The 16,965-nt window shown below is 36.5% G+C and overlaps 1 protein-coding gene across 1 annotated transcript in view; it reads left to right on the plus strand.

Annotated features, from left to right (window-relative positions):
* The first annotated feature begins 644 nt into the window (after window positions 1-644).
* Window positions 645-16,965, plus strand: part of LOC150103770 (dolichyldiphosphatase 1-like) — an 85,280-nt gene continuing 68,959 nt past the window's right edge. The window contains exon 1 of the mRNA XM_090396539.1: window positions 645-789. Coding sequence (XP_090252665.1) covers window positions 681-789 — 109 coding nt within the window. The 5' untranslated portion in view covers window positions 645-680. The remainder of the gene's footprint in view (window positions 790-16,965) is intronic.

The following is a 16,965-nucleotide window of genomic DNA, read 5'->3' on the forward strand; positions in this document are numbered from 1 at the left end:
CACACAAGAACTGTTTGATAATCTTATTCGGTCCACGCAATCAAGATGTACTGCTGTTTTGGCTGTTAATGGAGACCATACGCCCTATTAAAAATTAACAAAAAATGCGTTTTTGACTATTCTTGCTAAAATTATTTCATGCTAAAATGTATGATTTGTTAAATTTGTAATAAATATCGATTATTTAAACATTAATTACACCCTATCCAAAAGTAAGAAATATTTATTCATGTATAAAGTACCCAATAGTTATAATTATCTGACAGAAACTAAAATATCCCCTAATTGTTTTCAGCAGTGTATTAATAAGGTGCTGAAAAGTCTGATTTTATGTTATTGTCCATCATTCTGGTTTCCGAATTGATAATGTTTAATATATGGCTGTTTTACCTTTGGAATTCTAGTAAACTGATCTTAAGTATAATTTTAAATCATTCAAGTAACATTTATTATTAGTCGCTTCATTTGTCTGAAAGATAATTAATAACTTAGTATTTAATGTTATAAGTGCATTTCCAGCTGTTAAAGTAGGTGTTTTCATTTATACGCCCCCTTTTGGCAAGATGTTTAATATGTTTAAACGTTTTATTTACAAAGTGACGTTTGCTCGATAGCTTGCTGATAGATGAGTAGGAAACGCTTAATATTGTTGATTCTTCCTGTCATGTGAAATTAGCGAAATGGGAGAGCCGATTGATATGTTGAAGAACGAGCATGGTCCTTTTATAGAAAACGGAGATTCATCAGCATGGATATCTCTAGCTATTACACACGTGGAATATCCACCAGGTAGGCTTAATTGAAATTTGTAATGTACTCTTACCAAAATGTTTATGTTTTGAAGAATGATTCTCTTGATGTTTCACTCTCACTGTTAATTTTCGAGTTTTCTTAAATCGTTTTGGTGGAGTTAGAAGAACTTGCAACAAATTCATATTATCTTAGTTTCGTGTTACGTTAAAAGCAATTTGTACAGTCATTTCTGTTTATTGTTGTAGAATAGTTTTTTCTCATCTAATGAGAATAAATCGAAATCCTTGGAAGCAGGACCGGCGCATAGTATTTTTCTTGTGTGTGCGCTTAATGTTCGGCGCCTTTCCAAAAAAGTTTTTTTTTGAATAAAGTCGAGAAGAATGAGTTATCAGTAGTAAACCGACTTTTAGGCCTGGACCACATGCATCCGATCCAATTAAAATTAGGATACGGCCCTTACACGGAACTCAACAATTAATCATAAGTTTATTTATGATACATCAAAAAATAAAGAACTATTTTAGGTATATTTTCGTAAATTTTAATAAAAAATTACAGTGATATAATTGGGTCCAGGATACAATTTCAGAATTTATTTGTTTGTTTTCGGGAAGATCTGAAGGGGTCCGAACGGAAGACGACGTACATTCATAATTATATGTACCATTCGTTGTTCGTTTAAACTCTTATCTCATATTTTTTGACATCTTTTAGGCGTCTTTTCTTCTGCGGCGCCTGTGTATATTGCCACCTCCAAGCAGAGCCGGCTGGTGGCGTGTGCAAGTTGTAATAATAATAAATGAATGGGCGTATCGTCTAATTTTATGGCTTGCCTTGTACTCATCTTTGCTTACACAACAGTTGAGTGCCCTTTTTATTCGATGACTGTTTTATAGAAATGCTCCAAGCAGATTTCAGTTTTATTTTAACGTCAACGATTTAGTTTAAAAACATTGAAGTCATTTTCCTGCACAGGCTGTTAAAACTGAAGAGATTGAAGAAAGCTTTTATGGATTCCATTGCTCTGTTGAGCGGGCACACAAATGACAGCGTGGCAGTTGAGTGTGAGAATGTGTATAAAATGCCTAAGTCAGTACCATGGGTAACAAACCAGAATGGGAGAGTTAGTATAAAGCATCAGGACAGCAATGGACTTAATGGACATTTGCACTTTATGTGCACTGTTTCCAGGAGTATTCAGAACAGGGGGGAGGGAGGTTGGGCATTGGTTAGTTCATCCTGGCCAAAGATTATTGGCATTAGTGAGACATGGCTGATATAGTTAGTGCAATAGAATGTGAAGGGTATAGTGTGTTCAGGAAGGATAGAAAGAAATGAATGGGGAAGGAGTATTATTGATGATAGCCAATGAGCTGCAACCAAAGAGAGTAGAAGTTCAACTGCTGGCCAGTGAAAATAGCACATCTGAGGCCATCTGGTGTAACATAGTGGTCAGCAGGACAAAATATATAGTTGGATTCTTTTATAGATCAGGGGATGTAAAGGATGTGGATGGCATGCATCATCAAATAAGCTCAAAGAGTGGAGGGCAGGTTATTATGGAAACATAGATTGGAATATTGCATGGAGGCAACATGGTTTTGTGAAGGATATGTCATGCCTCAGTAACTTGCTCCTGTTTTATAATACAGTGACAGCGCTGATTTGAATAAAGGTTTATGGTGATCCTGCTGGATTTTGCAAAAGCTTTTGACAGGATATCATACAGAATTTTAATCAGTAAATTGAAATTGATGGATATAAAGTTGAAGTGGATAAGAGGATGGTTGATGGAGAGGAGAGAGAGAGAGAGAGATATCAAAGAGTGGTTTATTCAGGAGTAGTCTAGTAAAAGGCCCCTAACTAGTGGTGTGCCAGAGGGCTCTGTTCTTGGGTCACTACTGTTTAATTTGTTCATTAACAACATAGGAAAGAATCTGAAAAGAACTATTTACTTGCTTGCTGATGTTAATAAAGATGTTAAATGCAGAAAGATTTAGATAATTTGGCAGTCTGAAGGAAAGGAGAATGGATGTCAGTTTAATGTGACAAGGTGTAAGGTTATGTATTTTAGGGGTGAAAAGATTACCAACAATGTATCATATTGATGGAATTGTACTCCAGGAAATTGATCGAGCCAGGGATTTTTTTTTGGGGGGGGGGTGTTAGTTGATTGGGAGTTAAAGTTTAGAGGACATATTGCCATAATGCAATAATGCTAAAGCAGCTCATCAGATCTCTCTGTTACTGAAGAATATCCTAATGAGCAGAGACAAGCAGGTTATTATATCTCTTTATGGGTCTTGCAAAGACTCTTTAGAGTCTTTGCAAGACCCATTTCGACTATTGTGCACACATCTGGTTACCTGGGTTTCTTGGTGATGAAGAGGAGTTGGAGAGGATCCAGAAGCGAATGAACAAGATGGTATCAGATCTATGGAATGAACCTTATGAGGACAGGTCGAAGATCTGTGGGTTACAGAAATTGGTTGACAGGCAGAAAAAGGGGGATGTGATTGAGTCATACAAATTACCGAAGGGTTTTTGCAAGATTAATACAGAGGAAATATTTTCAGAACATGTCTGGTGGTGGCTGAACTAGTGGCCATTCTTGGAAACTGAGGAAGAGTGTAGTTGGAAGGGGTGTCAGGACTAAATTTTTTCCTTGGAGAGAGTGGTGAATGAGTGGAATAGGTTGCTATAATATGTTGTGGATGCCATGATTGTGAATGAGTTCCAAGAAAAGTATGATAGAGACTGCGTGAATGTCAAATAGTGCTTGGCATGATGTTTAGGGCCTCCCTTGATGAGTCTAAGGACTCCATAGAGTAGTCCCATAATAGTAAAATGATTCGCAATGAAACCTGTGCAGTTATTGCTGGAGGCCGGCTAACGTTTTACCAGACGCTAGCCATCATTTGCATATTACCTGTCATGCTTGAACTCATTCATCAACAAGCACTCCCAACCGAGCAACCCATTGCACCCTCCAAACAAAAAAAAATAACCCACACACCCTTGCTAACTGCTCTCATCTAGTTCCCCCCCCCCTAACATACTGAACATTTTCATTGCATCAGTCATATAAGGTCTTTTAAGTAACTTATATAGCTGATGTCAGTCACATTCCTCCCCATTTTTCCAATGAAGTTCAACCAACCCACAAATCTTCAATCTATATATTATATTACTATTATTATTACTTGAATCCTATTATTACCTCCTATGATGATGACACTCTATTTCACTCCACTACACACATCTCAATGTCTCCCCTATTGCTTAATTTTCCTATGACACAAAACTATCAACACCATCTACTACCCATCACTAGCACATCAGCATTTTTTTTTTTTTCTGTAAACTGCATGTGTTCTTGATGGCTGATTTGCCTGTATAGGGAATGGAAAAACCCAAGTTTCCAGGAGAAAAAAAAACCCTGTCACCTCTGTATAAGATCGGCTAACTCACCTTCAATTGAAAAAACCAATAAAAAGATTTCTCCTGATAAGATGAGAATAGAACTGAGGCCTTTTCCAATCAAAGGGCACAGTTGTTCTTCCAATTGCACTATGGAGGCACTTATATATCTTGAATAATAAATTTAGCTTAATCCTTTATCCAAGTGTAAGCAAACAAAGTTTACACTCAGGACTGAGGCAACTCGTGGTAAAGGTGGACCAAGCTCTCATGACTCCTTGTCTTAGTATCTCCCCAATCAGTGGCAGCTCGTGGCTTGAAATCTTGGGGATGCTGCAACTTTCGAAATATACATACACACTGTCAGTACAGTGTATACGTGTTTGGATAAAATATCAAAATGATGGTAAAAATTAAAAAATAAATAAACATGAAAAAATATTGTTTATTATCTAATATTATTGTCAGCTAGCCAGCAATCACATTACACTTTTACAACAAACACGCATGTGTGATAATGAATAAGAACAGTAAGTCCTCTCTGTCACGCGAACGTGTAACCTTAGCTACCAGTTGGTTTCGTTTTTTATGTTCCTTTCAATTTGCATTTACTAGTTTTTATATCTTTTCATAAACGCCTTGAAAAAGCCAGACAGTCTGCTGGCGAAACTGGTAGGCTATAATATAAGTTTGTTTTTATGGTCAGCATTAAATAAAATTGTATTTTAATTGTTTATTATCGTTAAAATTATACAGTTTAGTATAATTCAAAATTACTTAAAAATAAAATCCATTCTTCTTCTTGTTTTGTTTCGAACCGAAAGGTCATAACTTTTTCCTTGATGTTTGTGTGACTGTTGAAGAATTGTTTCTCTGAAATCATCGCAAGTGCATTTAACCTATCCTGATTCATAGTGCTCCTCGGAGATGTTTTTTTTTTTCCTACAAAAATTTAAGTTTTTGTAGTTTACTTACAGTCACTACTCACTGAACTTATTTCTTGAAGTTGCATTTCTGTGGTAACAAATGTTATGTCTTTAATTGTAAAGTCCAAATATTTAAAGAGACTGAGTAAACACGATAAGCACTACTAACACTCTACTACTGGTGCAAACTGCATATAAACAAACAGTGGAACTGTGTGTAAATAAATTAATAAATATATTTATTAATTTATTTACAAGCAAATAAATTAATAAATATATTTATGTATAGAGAAAAATTGGGAGTGCTGCAGTTCCACAGTGCCTGTGCACGAGCTGTCCCTGCCCTTAATGCAAAGCACATCTCCTTGTAGACATGTATAATGCTGTGCATTAAGGGAAGGGCCACTATCCAGACTAGTTTCGACCTTTATCGAGGTCTCTTCAGTGGGAGGTGGTGATACTAAGGTAGAAGCTATCTCTTCAATAAAGATGTATAATAACCTCCTTATCTTCTTGTCAGTGTGTTTTATTACTTGGTAATTCTGTATGTTTTTATTAGCCAGTTTTGAAATATGCTGCTGAAATTTAAACTTACTCCAGCCCTTGTTATTCCTGTGGTGAAGTCCATTTTGGTTCCATCATCTGATAATCTTTTCATCCTAAAATGAATAATAACCGTATAGTTTGCTGCATTAAACTGACATTCTCCTATGCCTGTGCTGTCAGTCTATTTAAATCATTCAGCATGATTTCTTTAACTCTTATTCCCCAATTTTGCATCATCATTGAACAAATGAATATTTCCTTAGACTATTTCTTATATCATTAATATATAAGTTAAATGGCAGTGGCTAGCAAGTTGACTCTTCCATAAATGCTTCTGATGCCTTGTCCATTAGCTACCATCTTATCCACATCACCAGCTTCATTTCCATACCCATTTGATTCAGTTTATGTTTTCATGCAGTATTCCTATCAATGCTTATGCAAAGTCCTGTGAGTCATATTTCAAGTGCTTTAAACTTTTTTTACAGAGATGTTATAGGATATTTAAGGTGTTTTTGTCTCATTCCAAACATATGTAGCCATTCCTTGTATCTGACTGGTGTTATTTTATTATAAAGTGAGTAAATTACCAAGGCATGACCTACTCTTCAGTAACTTATTCTTAGAGTTCCTTAAATTAATCCTTAAACTCCAATAATTTGACCACCATCACCACTCCTGTGATAATGGTTGATAATTTGCTAATTCTATCTTGGAGCCTCCTTTATACATGCAAACTATTTTTCTCCTTTTTTCACTCCCTCATGACACTTGGTAGTTCCTGGGACTTGGTTAAAGATCACTTATTGATGGCATTATCAGATTGTATCTTTATGTTAGAAGGATAAATAATGGGAATGAAATGGATGGAATTATGAAATCATGAAGGACCTACTGGTGTGTGTGTGTGTGTGTGTGTGTGTGTGTGTGTGTGTGTGTGTGTGTTAAAGATACCAAGCTATTTTAAACCTGGTTTTACTCCATTTCCCAAGTAAGCAAACAGACAAGCAAGTCAAGTTTGCACCTGCAAGTATTGCAAGACTAAGTGATCCCACACGTATTGCAAGACCAAGGCAACTCATGGTAAAAGGTGGATAAGCTCGGTGGATAAACTATCACTATTCTTAATATTTACCCTTAATGCAAGGCACATCTCCTGGAGAAGATGTATGATGCTATGTATTAAATGCAAGGGGCCACTATCCAGACCAGTTTCGACCTTTATTGAGGTCTCATTAGTGGGAGCCAGGCTAGAAATACCAAGATTTTAGTAATACAGAGCGGTTAGCCTAGTGGCTTTGCGCTTCACAACCATATGCCTGGGGAAGGAGTGTCCTAGGTTCGATTCCCGTCCACGACGTGAGGAGCTTAAGGATCTTCCTCAGCCATAGCCAAGTTAGCCGGTCTTGGGCGTGGGCATCAGGGTTTTTTCCGCCAGTTTATCTGGGGTTTTTCATCCCGCAAGCAGGCAAACCGTCCCCGTGAACACACAGGTTACAGTCATAAATACTTACGGCAAGGAAGGCAACGGGAAACCACCTTGCTCATAATCATCTCTCCCTAGAATGGTAGCATATTGCTACCCTCCCGCGGCTGTATGGCAGATGGGAACCAGAAGAATAAGTATTTTACCAGAACAAGTTACCATAAGGTGTTTTAACCTTATTAAATAAAAATCTCAGGAGGAGAGATAGATGTAGAAAGTATTTTACCTTGGGTATAATAAATGTTAAAGATACCAAGCTATTTTAAACCTGGTTTTACTCCATTTCCTAAGTAAGCAAACAGACAAGTAAGTCAAGTTTGCACCTGCAAGTATTGCAAGTTTGTGATTGCAATACTTGCAGGCGCAAACTTGACTTACTTGTCTGTTTGCTTACTTACGAAATGGAGTAAAACCAGGTTTAAAATAGCTTGGTATCTTTAACATTTATTATACCTAAGGTAAAATACTTTCTACACACATATATATATGATGCTTATTAGCTATGTAAGGTATAGGTTATGTGACAAGTGCAGTGAAGAATGAAATTGTGCCATTATATCATTAATCTGTACTGGTTTTTTTTCCTATGAAAAAAGATTGGCTGAGATTGCAAAACAAAATCTTAGAAGGGGAAGAAAGGATGAGTATGCAATACTGACTTTAGTTACTGGAGATGGCCATATTATATATCTGAAAGTACAGCAGAAGTATTCAGTACAGTAATTGTTTTATCAGTGTGTTTCATATTCAGGAGTTGGAATAGCATTGAATCCAATTGCAATGGAATGTGGGACACTGGCAGTCACGAATGTGTGAGATGTTTGGAATTTTCAGGGATATTAATGCTGTGGAACTGGATGGGAAATCACATATTACTGGCCTTAATTTGATGGTTCAACTCTACAGAAACAGTACCTGAAGAGTTGAAGGAAAGGAAAATAGGTGTCATTGCATAAGGACATTTCTATATCAGTGGTTGCAAATTATAGGTCAGTTTGTATATCAGGCGATGTGGAAGGCATTGGACAATCTGTTTAGAGATAGAATATAAAATTGGATTGATGATAGGAATCTTTCCAGTGGACAGTATAGGTTTGTTGCGCCTCCATAGCGCAATTGGAAGAACAACGGTACATTGCGCCCTTCGATTGGAATAGGTCTAAGTTCAATTCTCGTCGCGACGGGAGGAATCTTTATCTGGATGATTCTAATTGAAGGTGAGTTAGCCGATCTCATACGGAGGTAGCAGGGTTTTTTCTCCCGGAAACTCGGGTTTTTCATCCCGCATACAGACAAATCGGCCCTTCAGAACATACGCAATTTACAGACAAAAAATACCAGTTGTGGTGATAGAGGTGGGCAGTAGATGGCGTTGATGGAGATGATTCGTATTAGAGAGGTTTGGTATAGTGGTTGAGACAGTTGTAAGTGTCCTCCCGCGACGAGTCTTCGGACTCCTTGGAGGTATCAGGAATAATAATAATAATAATAAAATCTTGTTTCTCTAAACTGGTAGCATTTTATTATAGGATAACTGTATTGAATGGAAGGGATCTTATACTGTCATTTTTCTGTTTTTTTTTTTTTATTGAAATCGAAGGGGATGGAGATGATAATAAGTTGGCAGTCTGGATATGTGGATGGGTGGCAGTTGAGGTTGGTGAGTTGTGTATAGGGGATGCATTCTCACAAGAGAAGGGTGACAGCATACTACATTGTTCTGAGGCTGTTGCTGCTATTTAATTTATACTTTGATGATATAGTTCAAGGTTTCAGGGCATGTGTTCACTTTTTATACAGATGATACTAAATTGGGACAGGTAATGATAAAGCTTTGATGTGGTGTTGCTACAAGCAGATTTAAATAAGTTGGCTTTGGGACAATGAACAGTAATATCAGTTCGTTGTTGGTACTTTGACTAGAAGATATGGAACTAGGTGTATTCTGTTGACGGAACATTGTTCCAGGAGGAGGTGGAGGCAGCAAGAGATCTGGTAGTGTTGATGGTAAGTTAAGTTCTGGAAATGCATTGCAAAAGTTAAGAAGATTTCTTACAGAATTCCTCCCATAATCCAAAACACTAACTATTTGGGGTTGATGTGTAAACTACTAATCAGACCACGTCTAGAGTTTTGTGCACATATCTGGACACCTGGTATGAATGAAAAGGAAATATTAGAGTATAGTTTGCTACAAACAGTTTAAATCACACAACTACCAATTTCTAATTTTTTTTTAGTTTTCCAAATTTGTAGTCATATGGTTTAAATGGTTTTTAGTTTGTTACTTGGTTATTGGCAGTTATTATCCAGTTGTATATGAAATGTTTTCCCTAAACTTCAAATTTCAGACATCTATCAGTTTCATTGATACATTTCAGTGGTAGTTAAAGACCTACATAACCTTGGAGCTGAAAAATCAAATTAACTTCCCTGAAATATTTTCAGGTTTCCTTGTTCAGGTAACAAGTTTTCCTTGTTGCTAGTCATGCGAGTTGTTAAATGACATTGATAATGGCTAATTATTTTCATCTTTTCCTTATCTTATCCATCCACATATCTAATTGTATTTACTTAGGTTTCTGCTTTTAGTACTTTTGATCAGATAGTAGCTGAAATTAATAATGATGCAAATGAGGGTTACTTCCACTTTTCCTGAAAAGATGGGTAGCCCCTTAAGTAAAATGAGTATGATATAAGTATTAATATAAGTGAATGAAAGGCCAGTTGATATTTTGAATAAGCCCAATACTTTTTTTAAAAAAAAGGACCTATTAGCTGACATGATTGAGCATGAGCATACATATGTTCATAAGTATTTTCTGCAGGAATTATTGTTGCGTCCATCAATACGCTATGCTTATATTAATTTCTTGTTTAATGATACATAAGGAGAAGAGGCATATGACATTTAATATCAAGTTTTATCTGACTTGATTAAAAACTTTATATACTCTGATATATTTGTCCACTTAGTGACTAACTTACTGACATCATCTAGTTTGAAAAGAATAGATAACCTAATTTGAATTACATGATACATTTAAATACTGAAAATATAATGGTTTAACAGATGCAGCAAGATTTAGTCTTGCATTTCACTGCTTGTTGAAGGATATTTGCAAAGAGAAAGAGATCTTGTTTTTTTACATGTATTTAAACCATTATTCATATTATTAGTGTGTGTGATTATGTATATTTCTCTAAGTTCAGATTTGTAGATGTGTGTTTAATTTGAAGAAACACTTAAACGTTTGTTTTCAGCATATTAATGTTAGTGTGGATTCTATCTATATGAGAGAAGAAAATAAAAAAAAATAATGATGTGAAACATTTTCTATAATCTCTTCAATTAATATAATTAATTGGCAAAATTAAGCAATTTTGCTAATTGCTTCTATTTAGGTTTAACCTATGAATTCCACCTTTTTTTTTTGTGTGTGTGTAAGATAAAGAATTTGGTTTCATTAATAAAATACTAAATGCAGTCAGTTTTACAAACTGGTTTGAATATAGTACTTAGATTAACTGTTCTTTGGATCTTTGATTTTCCTCTGCCATAAGGGATTATGACTTAGTAATTTCTTCCTAGAACATGTGGGCAAGTTGGTTATTACTCAGTATATAAGTTTAATGATATCTATTACTGATCAGTGCCCTTTTTAGCATTTAGTTGTAAAATCACATCTGAAACATCAGTGTCATAGTATACCCTATATAAATGATTACTGATCTCATTTCTCGAGTGGATTGCAAAGTATGAGTCAATAACTAAAAATTGCACCAAAGCAATTGGTTTTCTTTGACTGAGAGACCTAAGTCTAAAAAAAAACCAAAAAAACTTTAGCATTCTTCAAGCTTATTGTTGGTGAGAACACTTATTATTCTATTGCTTTCTTTCTTGTTTCATTGTTTATATATATATTTCACCCATGTATACCTATCATACATTTTAATAGGTGGGCAAAGAATTAATCTAGGACTTCTGCCTTAGATATGAAACAATGTTTTTGCAATTAAAATTCAGGCTTCCTGTAAGCTGTTGGTGGCTTTGCACATGACAACAACAACAAAAAAAGCATATACCTCCTGAATGTTTACATAAACATCATATCACAGTGGGATTTGAACCCATAGCCTCTTAGTTGGAGAGCATATATACTATCTACTCAGCTGACCAGGCTAAATCAAAGTAGTTTATCCCCCCTCCCTCCTCAGTGTGAATTAAAATCATACCCTGCTGGTTGTTGCAACTAAACAATTTGTGAAAGATTTCATCAACTGCTTTAACTTTCTTACAGACCTGTTATTGGATATTTAAGATATTTTTATCTCATTCCAAATGCTAAGAATCATAACAGGCTTAGTCCCTTTCAGTTCCTGATCTGGAAGAAATATAGAAATATCTATTTACTGTTAGCACTGACCTATTATAAATGAGCCACTCACCCATCGGGAAAAAACCTATAATTCTCATCTTTCAGCAGTTTTGACAGTTCTTCCAAGCATACCACAGATGTCACTTCTGGTAACTAAGACCACGAACCCATCTAAATTTCACTTTCTGTCAAATACTTTCTCTCAACCACTTCTAACCTCATGATCCAAATATTTGCTTTCACTGAATAAAAAAGTGTTAGTTCAACAAATGTGCAAATGGTTCATTTCAAGTGGTTTGAGAGAGAAAAAAAAGCCCTCCAGTTTCATTGTCAGCTTACACTGAAGCAGCAAAAGACTATAAACAAAGAATCTCCAACTTTGAAAATGGCAAAATGCAGAAAAATTACTTCTTAGTCAAATGGCAGTCACTTTTTTAAAATTTTTTTTTGCCAAGTCCATCCATTGGATGCAACTTCTGCCTTTCCATGCTTCCACCGTTTTCTTACATATAGAGATGCTTATCGTTATAATATCACTTGATAACAAGGTTCACTGATAGCATTCTCCTCCTCCTTCCAACTTTTCTTTAGTTAACCTAGGCAAATCATCCATTATACCAACACTACTTCCTCCCAGTTATACTCAAGATTTTTGCTTTGGAACTAACACTTGCTCGTACTCATCTGACATCTCTTATACAGTTTGGAAGCAAGCTTATATTCATTACATTCCACATAAGATGTATGTCAGCAAACTATTGTCTCATTGCTCTTACTTCATCTCAAAACTAATGGAAAAAGTCATCAATAGCTGACTTCATCATTAGGAGGTCCACAATTTAATCATTGAATGCCAATATGAATTTCTCCATTCTCGGTTGATGTAGCAGTACAAATACACGTCTGAAGACACTTATGTAATTGCCTTTGCCATATTTATTTGGGTTGCTTCAGCCTAACAATGAAAAAACAAATTTATAACTACTGAAATAAAGAGCCAAAAGGCTTCACTTTGGCAATGCAAAATTATTCAAATTAAGTGGATATTTAATCCAACATTATTTCAAAGCTATTACAAAGTTATTTCAAAGCTGAATATAGATAGAAACTATAAAAGTTTCGGCGGATCTAAGCATCAGCCAACCTTTCATGACAGGGGCAACTCATAGTAAAGGTGGAGTAAGCTCTGAGTATTTCCCATAATGTAAAACATCTCCTAGGAGATGTATGATGTTATACATTGGGGGGGTCACTACTCAGACCGGTTTCAACCTTTTTTGAGGTCTCGTTAGTGGGAGCCAGACCAAGATGTAAAAATCATGGAGTTCTTACATCTGTGGTCTGGCTCCCACTGATGAGACCTAAAAAAGGTTGAAACCAGTCTGGGTAGTGCCCCCCCATAATGTATAACATCATGCATCTCCTAGGAGATGTGTTTTACATTATGGGAAATACTAAGGATAGTGATCAGAGCTTATTCCACCCTTACTACAAGTTGCCCCTGTCATGAAAGGTTGGCTTATGCTTGGATCTGCTGAAGCTTTTATAGTTTCTATCTATATTCAGCATGAAACTCTTGCACTTTCTCTATTTGGCTTTGAAATAATTTTGGATTCAATATCCGCTTAATTTGAACAAATTTATAATTTCAAAATTATTTTTATTTTTCAACATAATCTCCCTTAAGACTAATACATTTATTCCAGTGATGCTTCAGCACCATTATCCCATCCCTGTAGTGGTTCTCAGTAAGATCTGCAAAATACCCCTCTACATCTGCAATCACCTGTTGATTTGGAAAAAAAAATAAACCCTGACCAGTGAGGAAGAGTTTTAGTTTTGGGAAAAGATAGAAGTCAGAGAGAGCCCAATCAAGGGAAGAGGGTGGATGTTCCAACAATTCATAGTGCAGATCCCTTAATTTTCCCATTTCCAAAACACCTTTGTGGACAGGTGCATTGTCCTGATGAAAGATGATTTTTTTCTTGTGCAAATCGGGTCTTTTCTCACAAATTTTTTCATCTAGTCTGGTTAAAACATCGGAATAACATTTCCCAGTTATTGTTTTACCCTTTTCAAGATAATAATTTAGCATCCCAAAACACCGATGCTATGACCTTTCCTGCTGATGGAACCGACTTTGTCTTCTTTGGTGCTGAACAACTGGCTTCTGTCCACTGTTTTGACTACCATTTAAATTCTGGTTGTAATGGTGAATCCAAGTCTCATCCATAGTAATAAATCGATGCACAAAATCAATTTTATTCTTGTTAAAATGCTCCAAACACTGTTCAGAGATTTTCATGTGAGTGCGTTTTTGATTTGCTGTGAGCAAGTGCGGCACCCATCTTGAGCAAAGCTTTTTCATTTGCAATTCTTCATGCAAAATATATCCTGCATGTTCTTTTGAAATGCCTACAGTCTCAGCAATTTTACGCACTGACTCGCCGGTCATCCAATACCATATCATGCACGTGATCAATGATTTTTGGTGTTGTTCCACTTTTTGAACATCCTCCACGTGGATCATCTTCAAGGCTGGTACAACCACGTTTAAACTCGGCAGCCCATTTCTTAATTGTTGAAAATTGAGGGTGCCCATAAACGTTTATGAACTTCGAATGAATTTTTTTTGGTATTAAATTAAACCTTTTACAAAGAAATTTATAACTGCATGATACTCAATTTTATTCACTTCAAGGGATAACGAGATATGAGAGTGGTCTGAAAGACACTTCAGACAGCTGTATAAAACAAACTACTTGATAGAATGACTTGCAATTTCACATGGATGCTTATGACAGATGTACCAACTTAGAAAAAAAGTCGTGCTGATAGTGTTGCCATCTAAGGTCGAGGCCAAGAACTTTATAGATCATCCTCGTATTTCATTAATCATTCAGTAAATACGGAAGTCTATTTTTATTCTATATATGGTGTGAGATAGAGGTGAATGGAATCAAATACTTGGTGGGATGTTGTTATAGACCAGGTAACGTGGATGGTGGTGGATATTTAATGTATAATCAAATTAGCCAAGCAAATAAGAAAAGGGTGATTGTTATGGGTGATTTTAATTATGGCAATATAGACTGGAATGAGATAGCAACTGGAAGTAAAGAAAATGAGTTTGAGGGATAACTCCCTCAGACAGTATGTAACAGAGGGCACACGAGGATTGAGGTTCTTGGATTTGGTCATCTCATCAGAGGATGTAATTATAAATGAGGTGTCAAATCATCCGCCAGTTGGTGAGAGTGACCATGAGGTGATTACCTGGGTGGTTGCCAGCAGTGTGAGGACCTCTGTGAGAAAAGGGTATATGTGGAAATACAAGGGGAGTGATTATGAAGAGCTCAGGAGACAGCTTGCGGGTGTAGCATGGAATGAGGAGTTAGCTGGAAAAGAGATCAATGCAGCTAGGGGGATTTTCAAAAACTGTCTAGTAGATACAATGTCTAAATGTATTCCAAGGGTGAGAAGGTTAAATAAGGTAGGTGTGGGATGGATGAGTAAAGAGATTAAGCATGCGATACAGAGAAAAAGGGCATTGTGGAGGCAGCATAAGAGAAGTGGAAATGACCAATTACATGAGGTCTACAAAGACCAGGCAAGGATGGTGACTTGGTTGGTGAGGGATAGCTAAAGAGAAGTATGAACAGCAGTTAGCTAATGAAGCCAAAAAGAATATTAAGGAGTTCATTCGATATGTAGCCAGCAAAAGAAAGAATGATTATGGAAGGATGACATTGATTGGAGAAAATGGTATAAAGACAGCTGTTGCAGAATGTGTGGTGGAGATACTTAATGAGCAGTTCATAAAGGTCTTTCAATCTTGTGAATGTGACTTCATGGAGAGATTGAGAGCAGTTGATGATGAGGAGGAGAGACTGACTAAGTGAGCAAGAGATGTATGTGGAGTTGAGTAAGCTAGATGTTAATAAGGCTGTGGGACTCGATAATATATATACCAGGTTATATTATAAAATATATATAATATAACCTGGCATATTCTGAAGGAATGTGCCAGGGAGTTGACACCTGCCTTGACATATTTTTTTAATAAGAGTCTTGCACTCGGTCAAGTCCCTAAGGAGGGCAAGATTGTGCCACTTCATAAAGGAGATGATCGAACTCAAGCATCAAGCTATAGGCCTATCTGCATGTCAAGTGTTGTGGTTAAGTTGTTGGAGAAGCTTGTGAGAACTAGTATCCAGAGTTGAGTTGACAACAATGATATTGTCTTTGATGGACAGCATGGATTTGCTAAAGGGAGGTCATGTTTTAGTAATCTACTTACTTATTACAATAAAGTGACTGCTTCCTTGGACAGAGGAGAAGGATACACAGTAATATACTTGGATTTCGCTAAAGCTTTTGATAGAGTACCTCATGATAAGTTGACAGTCAAACTAGAGCAGATGGGGTTGGATATTAGATTAGTGCATTGGATTGGAGACTGGCTATCTGGTAGGTATAAACAAGTTGTGTATGGGGAGCGATGTCCAGGAAAAGGAAAGTCACTAGTGGAGTGCCTCAGGGGTCTGTTTTAGGGCCATTACTGTTTAACTTGTATATTGATGATATTGGTAACGATTTGGATGGAGATATTCGGTTGTTTGCAGATGATGCAAAGTTAGGACGACCATGAAGCGTAGTATATGTTGTGGCCTTACAAGAAGACTTGAATAAATTGATTGATTGGGCACGGAAATGGGGATGTGAGTTCAATGTTGCAAAATGTAAGATTTTAAAATTTGGAAAACAAAGATGGGATGCAGAATTTATGCTTGGTGAGGATATATTGTTGGAGGTGGAGGAAATAAGAGATCTGGGGGTGATAGGGGATAAGGATCTAAATTTAGGGGACACATAGCCAAAATTGTGAAGACAACACGAAGGCTTCTGGGAACGATGCGGAGGACACTGATGTGTAGAAGTAGGGAGATTCTTGTTCCATTGTATAAGGCCTTGATTAGGCCACACATGGACTATTGAGTGATCTCTGGAATGTCGAGTATGAGGAAAGATTGAGAAGATGTAATTTGCAGAATCTGGTGGACATGAGGAAGAGAGGAGATATGATTGAGACCTACAAGTTAGTAAGGGGGTTGTTATAGGATTAATGCTGGAGAAGTTCTACAGAAAATAGTGGGAAATCAGGGGAGAACCAGAGTCATCCCTGGAAACTGTATAAAGAGGGTGTGAGTAGGGGAGTGAGGGGCAGGTTATTTTCGTACAGAGTTGTAAATGATTGGAATGCCTTGCCTGAGAATGTGGTGTCTGCAAAGAGTTTGAATGTGTTTAAGACACAGTATGATGAGCTGTGTGTGTGATAAAAGGACCTCCTGGATGAGTCTTTGACTCCATGAGGTCTTGGGGTAATAATATGTTATTAAATTCTGAGATATAAGTTGCAGTGGTATAACATAATATTACTGTTACTATTCCTTGA

Source organism: Typopeltis vanoorti, chromosome 8 (assembly GCF_054136105.1).
Source record: "Typopeltis vanoorti isolate ZY-2024b chromosome 8, IOZ_Tvanoo_1.0, whole genome shotgun sequence".
In the NCBI taxonomy this organism is placed as follows: domain Eukaryota; kingdom Metazoa; phylum Arthropoda; class Arachnida; order Uropygi; family Thelyphonidae; genus Typopeltis; species Typopeltis vanoorti.